At 45.9% G+C, this 14,094-nt stretch overlaps 1 protein-coding gene across 1 annotated transcript; it reads right to left on the minus strand.

Annotated features, from left to right (window-relative positions):
- Positions 1 to 7,795: 7,795 nt before the first annotated feature.
- On the minus strand, positions 7,796 to 13,345 carry GJA4 (gap junction protein alpha 4). The gene is made up of 2 exons (XM_073572922.1): positions 13,155 to 13,345; positions 7,796 to 9,306 (listed from the first exon to the last, which is right to left on the minus strand). Exon 2 carries the CDS (start codon positions 9,286 to 9,288, stop codon positions 8,236 to 8,238), a length of 1,053 nt encoding a protein of 350 aa, XP_073429023.1. The 5' UTR covers positions 9,289 to 9,306; positions 13,155 to 13,345; the 3' UTR covers positions 7,796 to 8,235.
- Between the last annotated feature and the right edge of the window lie 749 nt (positions 13,346 to 14,094).

Consider the following 14,094-nt stretch of genomic DNA (forward strand, 5'->3'; position numbering starts at 1 on the left):
CTCCATTGCCAAACACCACAGGTGGCGTCACAAATCACATATAAACTTTCCCCTTTTTACAATGGGCGCTCAGGGCCACGGGCCGGGTCCCAGCTGCCGTGACATCTCCCATTGAAGCTCATCGGGCCCTGGGAGGGCGACCTATATATAATTAACCTGAAGATGTGAGATTAATCTGCAGTTTAATAGTGTTGTAAACCTGCACAGCATTGTCACTTAAACCCCTGCTGCCAGAAGGAAATTAACTTTGTTCCTTCTGGTAGCATTCTGGTTGCAATCATAGGGGCTGCGCTGGCATGTGTTCAGTCATCTCTGTGTATAGAGAACAGTGGCTGTAACCGCGCTCCCAACACTGACATCCAGCTGCTGTCAGTCAGGCAATTGGTTACAGCCGCTGCTCTCTATACACAGAGTGGTGACTGAACCAACACCAGTGCCACCTCTGTGACTGAAACTCAAACACTACCAGGAAGAATAAAGTTAATTTCCTCCAGTGAGCAGGGGCTCAAGTGTTGGCGCCGGGCAGGTTCAGAACTCTATTAACATGCAGATTAACCACATATCTACAGCTTAATAGCATTTTTTCGCGTGACAGGTTCCCTTTAACTGTCTTCCTTTCTGAAACAAAAACAGTATCTTTAGAAACTTTGATTCATTCCACTGTTTTCTGCTCTCCATGTAGTGAACAAGTTAAGGGCTGGCGGAACACACCAAATAATAAGATGGTGTTTAGGTGCGTTCGCAGCCCGGGGTCCACCGTGCAGAGGTGTTAACTGCTGCTCGGTAATGGCGGACGCGATATGGCGGTGAAATAACGGCACACACGGGGTTAGCCTCACCCAAGGTGTACCGAGGCGAACTCTTATGACTTAGAGCCGCACTACCGCAAATAATAGATGCCGTAGCCTGTTTTCGCTCACAGAGCTCGGCAGAGTAAGCGCTAGCGTAACGTCACAGAACTCAGCCCTTAGACAGCAGGACTGAAGTCCCTCTAGACCGCTAGCGCCCGGCACTGCGACTGCGATACCAACAGGGATCAAATAAATGGCGTGTGCAAGTGTGCAGACGGCCGGTATGCACTGTGGCCTACAGGCTAGCCACTAGCAGTCTCTAAACCCTAACAACAGACGTATCAAAGGGTAGGGGTTTCATAATGAGTCAGACACCCGATACATGCATCCATCATCATACACACCAAACTATTTGAGTCTATCTTAGCGCATGGCCGAGCGGCCATGCGAACCTTTTATAGCCGCAGGCGTCCGTGATCCTCCTTGCTTCTCGGATGGGCCAATCCGAACACGAGCAGGACCTGAGCACATGACCTTTGATCTCCAATGGGAGATCACTCCACAGGCATGCTCAGTGGCCCGACATGAGGACTTAGTCCATGGAGGATCTTGCTGCTGAGCAGCATGCATTGCCAAAGCTGAACCAGGGGTGGCAGCAGCAAGCAAACCCACGGAGCTGGTCTGGACAGAGCGCCGGGACCGACGAGTTTGCTGAGCAAGCTCCTCTGCGGCTGGGAAGGAATGAGAGACTGTCGGAGGCAAGGCTCGGGATTCCCGCTGTGCAGCGCCGGAAATCCATCGCCTAACATTACGCCCCCTCCTCTCTGAGCCTCACTCCGCAATGAGAAGAGGAGCGTGGATATTCTCCACCGGCTCCCAGGTCCGGGCCTCTGGACCATGACCCTTCCAATCCACCAAGTAAAACTTTTTTGCCCCGCATCACCTTGCATCCCACGATGGCATTGACCTCAAACTCGTCAGACGACAGATCTGATGTTCTGGCAGCTGGCTCAGAAAACCGGGACATGTGAACTGGCTTGAGGAGAGACACATGAAACGTGTCCGAGATAGCCAAGTGTGGTGGAAGGGCTAGACGGTAGACCACAGGATTAATCTGCTCGAGGACCTTGAAAGGACCGATGTAGCGTGGTGCGAACTTAGCGGATTCCACCCGCAGCCTGATGTTACGGGCAGAGAGCCACACTAAGTCGCCAGGGGCAAAGGTCAGAGCAGGGCGCAGGCGGGTATCAGCGGAGGACCTCATTCTGTCCTTGGAGACCCGGATAGCATCCTGCGTGCGGTCCCAAATGTCACGTGCTTCCACCGCCCAGTCTGCCACCCTAGAGTCGGTGGATGACACGGGCATGGGCACGGGGACGCGCGGATGCTGACTGTAATTTAAGAGAAATGGGGTCTGACCGGTGGAATCGGCTACCGCGTTGTTCAAGGCGAACTCCGCCCATGGCAGTAATGATGCCCAATCATCCTGCCTAGCCGAGACAAAATGTCGCAGATATGTCACCAGGGTCTGGTTGGCTCTCTCCACCAACCCATTCGTCTCGGGATGATAGGCCGAAGAGAGATTTAGCTCAATGCTGAGCAGAGAACAGAGCTCTCTCCAGAACCGAGAAGCAAACTGGGGACCCCGGTCGCTGACAATCTTATCCGGCATGCCGTGTAGGCGGAAAACATGTTTAATGAACAATGCTGCTAGGCCTCGTGCCGACGGTAGCCGAGAGAGTGGTACTAGGTGCACCATCTTGGAGAAATGATCGGTGATCACCCAGATGACTGTGCTGCCACAGGACTTGGGCAGACCCACCACAAAGTCCATACCAACCATCTCCCAGGGCCTGTCCGCAACCGGCAGAGGATAGAGTAACCCAGCGGGCCGCTGCCGAGAGGGCAGATTCTGGGCGCAAGAGACGCACGCCTGAATATAGTCCTTGACGTCACGGGCCATATGCGGCCACCAGTACGTCCTCGCCAGTAGTTCAGTGGTCCGTTTGATCCTGAAATGACCTCCCACTCTGGACGAATGAGCCCACGAGAGGACCTCCGGTCGCAGATGGACAGCGACAAAAGTCTTGCCCGGAGGTACAGACTCAAGAGCAACCGGAGTCACGGTCCTCAGGCACTCCGATGGGACTATCAGTCGAGGCTCCTCCTCCTCCTCTGATGACACCACAGAGCGAGAAAGAGCATTGGCTCGGACGTTCTTCTCCCCGAAGAGAAAATGTAGTGTGAAATGGAACCGGGAGAAGAACAAGGACCATCTGGCCTGACGAGAATTCAGCCGCTGAGCCGTCTGCAAATAGACCAAATTTTTGTGATCGGTGAACACCTGGAAAGGATGGCGAGCCCCCTCCAGGAGATGTCTCCATTCTGAGAAGGCCAGCTTCATTGCTAGCAACTCCCTGTCCCCGATGGAATAATTCCTCTCCGCCGGTGTGAAGGTCTTGGAGAAGAAGAAGCATGGGTGCTTCCGACCTTGCGAGTCCTTCTGGAAAAGGACCGCCCCAGCACCGACGGAGGAGGCATCCACTTCTAGAATGAATGGCTTATCTACATCAGGACGATGTAGAATGGGAGCGCTAGCAAAATGGGACTTAATGGAGGCAAAAGCCTTGGAGACAGTCTCCGACCACAGTTTGGGGTTCGCACCCTTCTTGGTGAGGGCTACCACGGGTGCAACCAAAGTTGAGAAATGGGGAATGAATTGGCGATAGTAATTTATGAACCCCATAAAGCGCTGCACCGCTTTGAGAGAATGGGGTTCCTGCCAATCCATCACCGCCTGTAGCTTGGCAGGATCCATGGCCAAACCCTGGGCTGAGATGATGTAACCCAGGAAAGGCAAGGACTCCTGCTCAAACACACATTTCTCCAATTTGGCATAGAGGGAGTTAGCCCGCAGGAGATTGAAAACTTTGCGAACATCTCTCCGGTGGGAGTCAATATCTGGAGAAAAAATAAGAATATCATCCAGATAAACTACTACCGAGGTGGCAAGCATATCCCGGAAGATATCGTTCACAAAATCTTGGAAGACGGCTGGCGCGTTACATAGCCCGAAGGGCATCACTAGATATTCATAGTGCCCATCTCTGGTGTTAAATGCCGTCTTCCATTCGACCCCATCAAAGATGAGAATCAGGTTATAGGCTCCCCGCAGATCAAGCTTAGTAAACACTCTCGCTCCCCGTAACCTATCAAATAGTTCCGATATCAGGGAAAGAGGATACTTGTTCTTAACGGTTATGGTGTTAAGTCCCCTGTAATCGATGCACGGACGTAATTCCCCATTCTTCTTTTGGACAAAGAAGAATCCCGCTCCCACCGGGGACACCGACTTCCTAATGAATCCCCTTGCCAGATTCTCCCTGATATACTGCGACATGGCCTCTGTCTCTGGGAGAGATAGGGGGTATACTCGACCCCGGGGAGGCTCAGCGCCGGGCAAGAGGTCAATAGGACAGTCGTAAGGGCGGTGCGGCGGAAGGATCTCCGCCGCCTTCTTGGTGAAAACGTCTGCATACTGCCGATATGGCTTGGGAAGCGAGGAGAGATCTGCAGGAACCTCAGAAGTAGCGACCTGAATGCAATCCCTCAGACACCTACCCTCGCAGGACTTACTCCAAGCGAGGATTTTCCCCGAGGACCAGTCTATGTGGGGAGAGTGGGCCCGTAACCAGGGAACCCCTAGGAGGACCTGGTCGATACCTTCTGGCATCACAAGGAGAGACAGCATCTCCTGATGAGACGGAGACAGTGAGAGTCTCAGTGGAGCCGTTTGGTGGGTGATTCGGGACGGGAGTGTCGCCCCATTCACCACCCTAATGGTGACTGGCTGAGGTAGCAAGACCAGAGGGACTGCGTGTTGTTGAGCGAAGGCAGATGACATAAAGTTGCCCTCCGCCCCAGAGTCCACACAAACCTCCACCATCAGAGTGGAAGACTCAAACTCTAACGCCCCTTTAAACAGGAGCTTGGAGGAGAAAGTAGCTGTGTCTAGTAGGCCCCCTCCGATAACCACTAGACGGGGGCGTTTCCCGGCCGCTGTGGGCACTGGTTAGCGTGGTGCCCAGTCTGCCGACAACGGAAGCAGACTGGGGGTACCCGCACGGACCGGGCCCTGGACCCTGTGCGGGACACCTCCATGGCCTCTGGAGGCTCAGGTGTGGGCCGAGGGGTTCCAGCGGTCTGGCAAAATTTGGAGCCAACTTATAGCGTTGGCGGGACCTGGAGCGCTCCAACCCTCGCTCCGTGAAGCGAACGTCAATCCGGGTGGAGACTGTAATGAGCTCCTCTAGGGTGGTGGGCACCTCCCTGGTGGCCAGGGCGTCCTTGACATGATCAGCCAGGCCTCTCCAGAATATGGGTATGAGCACCTTATCTGGCCACTCCAGCTCAGAGACCAGAGTTCTGAAGAGGATGGCATACTGGCTGACCAAAGACGAACCCTGGGTTAGCGCCAGCAACTGGAGTGCCGTATCATGTGTGACCTGAGGTCCCAGGAACACCTGTTTCAGAGCAACCAAGAAGTGGGTGGCACTCTGTACCAGGGGATCCCCACGCTCCCACAGTGGAGTGGCCCATTCCAAGGCCCTGCCCGACAGGAGGGAGATGATAAATCCCACCTTGGCCCGCTCAGAGGGAAATCGTGTAGCCAGCAGCTCTAGGTGAATGGAGCACTGACTCACGAAACCCCTACACAAAGCACTATCCCCTGAGAACTTCTCGGGCAGCGGGAGGCGGGACAAGGTCGGGGCAGGACTGGCCGTGGAGACACGAGCGACAGCCTCTGTAGCTGCCTGAACGGCGACCGAGGTAACATCCGCAGCTGAGGTGGAACGCTCTAGCGCTGCCAACCTACCCTCCAGCTGCTGGATGTACCTATGCAGTCGTTGTTCATCCGCCATTATCGGCCAGACCCTGGCGCTAAGATAATGTTAAGGGCTGGCGGAACACACCAAATAATAAGATGGTGTTTAGGTGCGTTCTTTCTCCACCCCATCCGTGGCCCCCATCCGGGATCTTTGCAGGTATTAGAGAAGTTCAACTCCATCGTTCGAGCATGCGCAAAGCAATCTTGCTTTGCGCATGCGCAGTATGCTTTGCCCAACTGCGGGCAAAGCCAAAAATCCTTACTGCGCATGCCCAGTACACTATGTCCTGGAAGTATTTCGCTGTGTTCCGGGACATAGTGTACCGGCGCATGCGCAGTAATGATTTTCGGCTTTGCCCGCAGTTGGGCAAAGCATACTGCTCATGCGCAAAGCAAGATTGCTTTGCGCATGTGTGAACTATGGAGTTGAACTTCTCTAATACCGGCAAAGATCGCAGATGGGGGCCACGGATGGGGTGGAGAAAGAAAACAAACACCACCCATCGGACCAGACACAGGCCATTTACATAGGCCGCCAACGTCCGGAGACAGATTCCCTTTAAAGAAGTTGTCCACTACTTGGACAGCCCCCTTCTTATACCCCATGCTTGTCCTGATAAAATTAAAAAGCTTATACTCACTTCTTGCACCCACGCCATTTCATGGGCTACTGACGCCAGCTCTGATTGGGTGCCATGCTCACGTGTCATAACATCCACACGAAAGCCCCGGGAATGCTAGTGCCGACAACCCCGGAATGGCAATGGCATGGGAGATGACTATAAGCTTTTTTTTATTTTGTCGGGACCAAACATTTAGATCAAGAAGGGGTTGTCCTAGTAGTGGACAACCCCTTTACATAAAGAATGCTCTTGGAAGTGGTTTGACTTTTTATACAACAAAATTCACAATTAATACAGTTAACCAATATTTTTTATCACTTTATTTTTTTATATATAAAACTAAAAGAGCATACACATTAAATGTGTGAAAAGTTACAGTATTCATATCTTTGTAAAAAAACAAACAAACCTGATACCCATTGATTGACTGTAAAAATGATTAAATTACTTTCGTAAACCCTGAAAGGAACACTGAAAAGAGATAAAAATAAAAATATGTGTATAACAGTGGTCAAATGGGCCACAAGGCATTACAGGTCTTGCTTCTCAAACTACCATGTAGTGCTTATTTTCCGTGGGCATTTGGGGAGCACTTAAGCACTTAACATACTGTATTTTATTTCTATGCAGTTCCCAAATGATCAACTTACCCCTGTATAAGAAGATCACACATTCTCCCAGAATACTATATAAATAATTTTGGCAAGGCAATTTATAAAAAAAACCCATATAACTGTATAACTCTACATATCACAGTCTGCGGTAACTCACATTGAAGGTCATATACATACAGTATGTTATCTTAAAAGTATGAAACCAACTGCAGGGTACCTTTTGGTTACCTGGTCGTCAGTAGTCAAAATCGCCCATAAGGTCCCAAATTATGTTGATTCCACTGACTTAATTCACATATTTCTAATGTATAGGTATTTTACTTAAAATTCACTCAGCAGGGGTAATTGCAAATGATCGGGACCAACAAGTATTTAGGTTTACCATGGCGTTAGAACATGCCAAAATATTAGAAGCAAGGTTTAGGCTATGTGCCCACGTTGCAGAAATGCTGCGGAATTGTCTGCAGCATTTCCGCAACTCCCCGCCGCAGGTAAAACGTATGCGGAATTCGCATGCATTTTCCCGCAAAACACAAGCGTTTTGCAAGCGTTTTTAGCTGGCAAAATGCTAGCGCTTTTTCCAGCAATTTGAAGCATCGCTTGAAAAAGTGATTGACAGGTTGGTCACACTTGTCAGGCATAGTGCTTGACAAGTGTGACCAACTTTTTACTATTGATGCTGCCTATGCAGCATCAATAGTAAGAGAAAGAATGTTAAAAATAATTTAAAAAATAAAAAATAGGGATATACTTACCCTCTGTCGGCCCCCGGAGTCCTCAGCGGTGCACGCGGCGCTGCCAGCAACTTCCGTTCCCAGAGATGCATTGCGGGAATGACCTCTGATGATGTAGCGGTCAACGGAACGGAACTGAAGTTGCTGGCAGCGCCGCGTGCACCGCTGAGGACTCCGGGGGGCCGACAGAGGGTAAGTATATCCCTATTTGTTATTTTAATTCTATTTCTTACAGGAATATGGTACCCAGGGCATGGAGGAGAGTCTCCTCTCCTCCAGACCCTGGGTACCATCCACACATGAAGCGCTCACTTTTCGCATGGTGAGCATAGCCACATGCGTAAAGTGAGCATTTCAATGCAATCCTATGGCAGCGGAATCACCGAGATTCTGCAGAATTAATGGACATGCTGCGGATTTTACCACTATGTGATTCCGCAGCGGAAAAATCCGCAGCATTGGCACAGCAACTGTGGAATCCCATAGGATAGCATGGGAATGCGTTTTTTAAGCATTTCTGCCGTGGCAAAAACGCCTGCGGAAACGCTTAAAAAACACAACATGGGCACTCAGCCTTACATCTGATCAAACATACTGTTTCTTGGAGGCAGAACTGCTGGCTCTGCTTGGTTGCCTCTCTATTACGGCATGGGAACTGGCAGGCACAGGAGTGAAATTGCTCGAATACTTTTCTAGATTGGCTTGTTTCCCAACATATGCTATATGTTTCTCTGCATTGAAATTAGCCCAGTTGTCTTCGTTCTGAATCTTGTATGCTGGGTAGGGAATATTTTCACTCATTGGAAGGTACAGGTAAGATTTGTCATTAAAAGGAGCAGTAGGGGGCTCAGGGCATTTAGGGTAAACATCCTCTTCTTTCGGATATCTTTTGTTGGAATTGTAAGGAGAATATTTTCTCAAGGTGTGAAGCATACTCTTGAAAACTAGATGTATAAGTTCTAAAATGTTGAGCAGAAGAGAAATAAGTGACACCACTAGCATGAACATGATGAAAATAGTTTTCTCCATTGGTCTGGACACAAAACAATCCACTTTGTGAGGACACGGTTTTCTTTCACATACGAATATAGCAGGCATAACAAAACCATAAAGGTACCACTGTCCAACCAAGAAGCCAGCTTCAAAAATACTTTTGAAAATGACGCTGGTAACGTAAGTGTACATCAGGGCCCCCTTGATTTTAACTCGGCCATCTTCTTGAATGCAGATTTTTAGCCGTTTCTTTTCTATGACTGCTATGGCTTGGTCCACTTGAGGATCTTTGTCACTTATAGCTCTTAGCTCCTCTTCTTTTTGCTTGAGTTTCTCCTCTTTTCTAGATAAATAGACCACATGGCCCAGATAAAATAATGTGGGGGTGCTAACAAAAAGAAACTGAAGCACCCAGAATCGTACGTGAGAGATTGGAAAGGCTTTATCGTAACAAACGTTTGGACACCCAGGTTGTTCTGTATTGCAGACAAAATCAGATTGTTCGTCTCCCCAAACAGATTCCCCTGCAAGACCGAGAATCAAGATGCGGAAGATAAACAGCAAAATTAGCCAGACCCTTCCAAAGCCAGTGGAGTGTTCTTGCACCTGGTCCAGCAACTTTTCAAGGAATTCCCAGTCCCCCATAGTGCATGAGTCCTTTCCCTGAAAATAAAAAAGGATTTAATAGTATTTTCTTATTTGTGAGTACAAGTCATAAATCTTGTGTATGAAAAAAATTGTCTAATAAAATTGATGTAGTTAACAAATGCAAAATTATTCTTTTAATTCGGTTTTTTACACTTATGTGAGCCAGCCTGCAGAAGAATGGTGAAAGCAGATTGTCACTTTTATAAATGAATTGAAAATTAGCAAAGCCAGCATTGAACCTTAGGATACACTACATTTATTTTTGGATTATGAACTATTTTGGATTAACATGGACAACAATAGATTAAAAAAATCTGCTTTTTTTTATTACCGAAAACTAGTGCTAGTTTTGTGTTTGGATTTACAGTTGTGGCCAAAAGTATTGACACCCCTGCAATTCTGTCAGATAATACTCAGTTTCTTCCTGAAAATGATTGCAAACACAAATTCTTTGGTATTATTATCTTCATTTAATTTGTCTTAAATGAAAAAACACAAAAAGAATTGTCCTAAAGCCAAATTGGATATAATTCCACACCAAACATAAAAAAGAGGGTGGACAAAAGTATTGGCACTGTTCGAAAAATCATGGGATGCTTCTCTAATTTGTGTAATTAACAACACCTGTAACTTACCTGTGGCACCTAAAAGGTGTTGGCAATAACTAAATCACACTTGCAGCCAGTTGAAATGGATTAAAGTTGACTCAACCTCTGTCCTGTGTCCTTGTGTGTACCACATTGAGCATGGAGAAAAGAAAGAAGACCAAAGGACTGTCTGAGGACTTGAGAAACCAAATTGTGAGGAAGCATGAGCAATCTCAAGGCTACAAGTCCATCTCCAAAGAGCAGAATGTTCCTGTGTCTACCGTGCACAGTGTCATCAAGAAGTTTAAAGCCCATGGCACTGTGGCTAACCTCCCTATATTTGGACAGAAAAGAAAAATTGACAAGCGATTTCAACGCAAGATTGTGCGGATGTTGGATAAAGAACCTCAACTAACATCCAAACAAGTTCAAGCTGCCCTGCAGTCCGAGGGTACAACAGTGTCAACCCGTACTATCCGTCGGCATCTGAATGAAAAGGGACTGTATGGTAGGAGACCCAGGAAGACCCCACTTCTTACCCCGAGACATAAAAAAGCCAGGCTGGAGTTTGCCAAAACTTACCTGAAAAAGCCTAAAACGTTTTGGAAGAATGTTTTCTGAACAGATGAGACAAAAGTAGAGCTTTCTGGGCAAAGGCATCAACATAGAGTTTACAGGAGAAAAAAAGAGGCATTCAAAGAAAAGAACATGGTCCCTACAGTCAAACATGGCGGAGGTTCCCTGATGTTTTGGGGTTGCTTTGCTGCCTCTGGCACTGGACTGCTTGACCGTGTGCATGGCATTATGAAGTCTGAAGACTACCAACAAATTTTGCAACATAATGTAGGGTCCAGTGTGAGAAAGCTGGGTCTCTCTCAGAGGTCATGGGTCTTCCAGCAGGACAATGACCCAAAACACACTTCAAAAAGCAAATGGTTTGAGAGAAAGCACTGGAGACTTCTAAGGTGGCCAGCAATGAGTCCAGACCTGAATCCCATAGAACACCTGTGGAGAGATCTAAAAATGGCAGTTTGGAGAAGGCACCCTTCAAATATCAGGGACCTGGAGCAGTTTGCCAAAGAAGAATGGTCTAAAATTCCAGCAGAGCATTGTAAGAAACTCATTGATGGTTACCGGAAGCGGTTGGTCGCAGTTATTTGGGCTAAAGGTTGTGCAACCAAGTATTAGGCTGAGGGTGCCAATACTTTTGTCTGGCCCATTTTTGGAGTTTTGTGTGAAATGATCAATGTTTTGCTTTTTGCTTCATTCTCTTTTGTGTTTTTTCATTTAAGACAAATTAAATGAAGATAATAATAGCAAAGAATTTGTGTTTGCAATAATTTTCAGGAAGAAACGGAGTATTATCTGACAGAATTGCAGGAGTGTCAATACTTTTGTCCACAACTGTAAGTTCCAATGTCTTCCAGCCTATGAACAGAATAATGCTATTTTTCTGGAAAAAAGTGAAAGAACCCAAAACATTTTGAAAGGTAGCAAATTCTTTTAACTTTGCATTCACATGTACATCATTTTCTAAATATTAAGATGGACACTTTGTGAAACCAATTACTACATTCCTGAAAAAAAATCCTAATTATTTCCACATTTTATTGTAGTGTTTTTGTATTTGCATTTTTTTTGTTTTTTTTAAATAAAAGCTAATGGTGCCAGAGGAAAACGTTTTCTGCTTCGGGTTTTGTACCATAAGGCTACGTTCCTACTAAGAGCTTTTGCTACGTTTTCAACTCGGCATATTTTTGCTGCAGCAAAAACGCAGCAACTTACAGTTCCAGCAAAGTGGAGGGGATTTATAGAAATCTCCTGACCACTGGGCAGCTTTTTAACACCGCATAAACTGACCTGCGGTGGGTTTTTCAAATCAGAAGGATGTCAATTTCTCTTGCGGGCACGCTGAGTTTTCTGTGCAAATTTTCCCCCTAGACTTGCATAAGCTGCCGAAAATCCGCAGGTAAAAAATGCACATGGCCAAAAACTCGTGTGATCCACACCTAAGTATATCAATAAAATTTTGTCAAAGCCAAATACCAGGAAGTATAAAAAAGCACCTATATTTTAAAGCATGACACACCAACAAAAGTATCTGCAGCTTCAAAAACGCAATAAAAACGCATGTTAAAAAACTGCACACAAAAATGCAAGTGACCTAATTTATATAATATGTGCAGAAATTCTGCAACAGCAAAAGCTCATTGTGGAAACGTAGCACAATTTGTCAAAAAGTTTCAAACATTTTCCATCAATTTTTTTTTTATAGATTTACTTAGTATTTTATTGTGGAACTAACATATTTTTGTAACGGATTCCGCAAATACTATCTGGAACATTTTGTATACATCTTTCATATATGAGTAATGTTAAACAGAAATATTCTAAGATACAACCATCAAAAGGAAATGTGCAGTGAGCTGATTAATGGAGTGCAGTGAGCTGATTAGCCGAGCGCTACTCTGGAAGTGTGGCTTGTTGGCGTTTCCTTCTGGCACCCAGCACCACACACTTACAAGACAGACTATCTGCCCAACAATACTGCTTGGTTTTCTGTGTACGGTATAGCTCCTTTATATGTCTCATCTATTGTTATGTGAAAATGGAACAAATGATATAAAAGGAGGGTAGTATGTGTATTTTTCTTTTCCTAATGTGGTGAGGTCTTCAGGTTCGTTCTCTGATGTCAATTCTATATTGGTGAGAATGGCGCCTGCAAGAGGAGGCAAAAATTACAGCAAAATCTGGTCCCTGAAATGTGTAGCTAAGGGTATTGATTTTTCCTGAAACATTCTTATTCATTTCTCCTCCTTTTACAATGTAAGATTATATGGATCTTCGGGTAGTATAGCGGTGTGGAATAGTTCTTGCACACCTTAACCCACAGCGCAACATAAAATATTGGAAAATGTTATTAATAATAATAATAATAATAATGTAAAGGAAAATTTATATTGCGTTAAGTAAATTGATACCTTGTCTCTCCTAATGTGTTCTTCATTTCACATATTTTATACTGATAGGGTTATATAATAATTTATTGATGTACCGTAATTAAAAAAAAGTGCCATGACCCAAGCATACAAAAAAACACAACTCCACCACTGACCCCAAAATTGCCGCAAAAGCATTGCATGTAGGGTTTCATAATGATTTATAGACAAAGGTAGAATGTGTGAAACAGCCCATAGATTTCTTTACTATGTTGTGTCCGGAAGAAGACATGATTCATCTGTTTATAGGTATATTGTATATTAATGTTTAACCTACCTTATCATCAGAGAAGGATCCCTACCTATGAGATGCTAGTGACTCTATCACATGCTCCTGCATGCCAAGGAAAGTCCCTGTGACCAACAGCAATGCAAGTGTTTCTTGATCGAGCCATATGAGGTCTGCAGTACCGGAGGCTTTGTGATAAGAGAGCTACACAGACGATGCCCTGGTTTATGAAAAAAGAAGAAAAGATCCCACAGGCAAAAAAGGAAACTATGGGACGGGTTAGAGGAGGTGCAGGATATTAGGGCTGTACTCAGATGACAGCTTGTTATTTTATACGTGGAAGGTTGTTCTTAACATAGGCAAAAATATTGCTTTATGGATGCTGAAGCTAAAAGATGAGATAGTATGATATTGAGATAGATAATAGATAAATATGGGCTAGATAGATAGATAGATAATAGATAGATATGGGCTAGATCAGGGTTCCCCAACTCCAGTCCTCAAGGCCCACCAACAGATCATGTTTTCAGGATTTCCTTTAGTATTGCTCAGGTGATAATTGTTTCACCTGTACAATACAAGGGAAATCCTGAAAACATGACCTGTTGGTGGGCCTTGAGGACTGGAGTTGGGGAACCCTGGGCTAGATAGATAGATAGATAGATAGATAGATAAAACAAAAAGCATCACCAAAAGAAAACAAAGGGTGCTTGAGAAAGGTCCACATCTTGGACCGAAACGTTGCACATGGTCCAATAAATCACACTTATTTTTTCTATTGGAGTCCTGCCTTCAATTTTTTTGGACTATAATTAGATAGATAGATAGATAGATAGATAGATAGCAGCACAGACCTGAGCAGATTTTGGGTGCAATACTTCCTGAGTAATGCGGTTGTCCAAAGCAAAATATAAATGGAAAAAAATCAGGCAGCACTCCAGCTCAAGGAAAAATGTGGGCTTTAATCCAGCACCAAGCTTGACAAAGA

The sequence above is a fragment of the Dendrobates tinctorius genome, unplaced genomic scaffold, assembly GCF_039654945.1.
Source record: "Dendrobates tinctorius isolate UK_male_01 unplaced genomic scaffold, ASM3965494v1 ptg000007l, whole genome shotgun sequence".
NCBI classification, from domain to species: Eukaryota; Metazoa; Chordata; class Amphibia; order Anura; family Dendrobatidae; genus Dendrobates; species Dendrobates tinctorius.

Coding starts and splice junctions, on each gene's coding strand:
- GJA4 (XM_073572922.1), bottom strand. CDS start 9,288: ATGGGGGACTGGGAATTCCTTGAAAAGTTGCTGGACCAGGTGCAAGAA.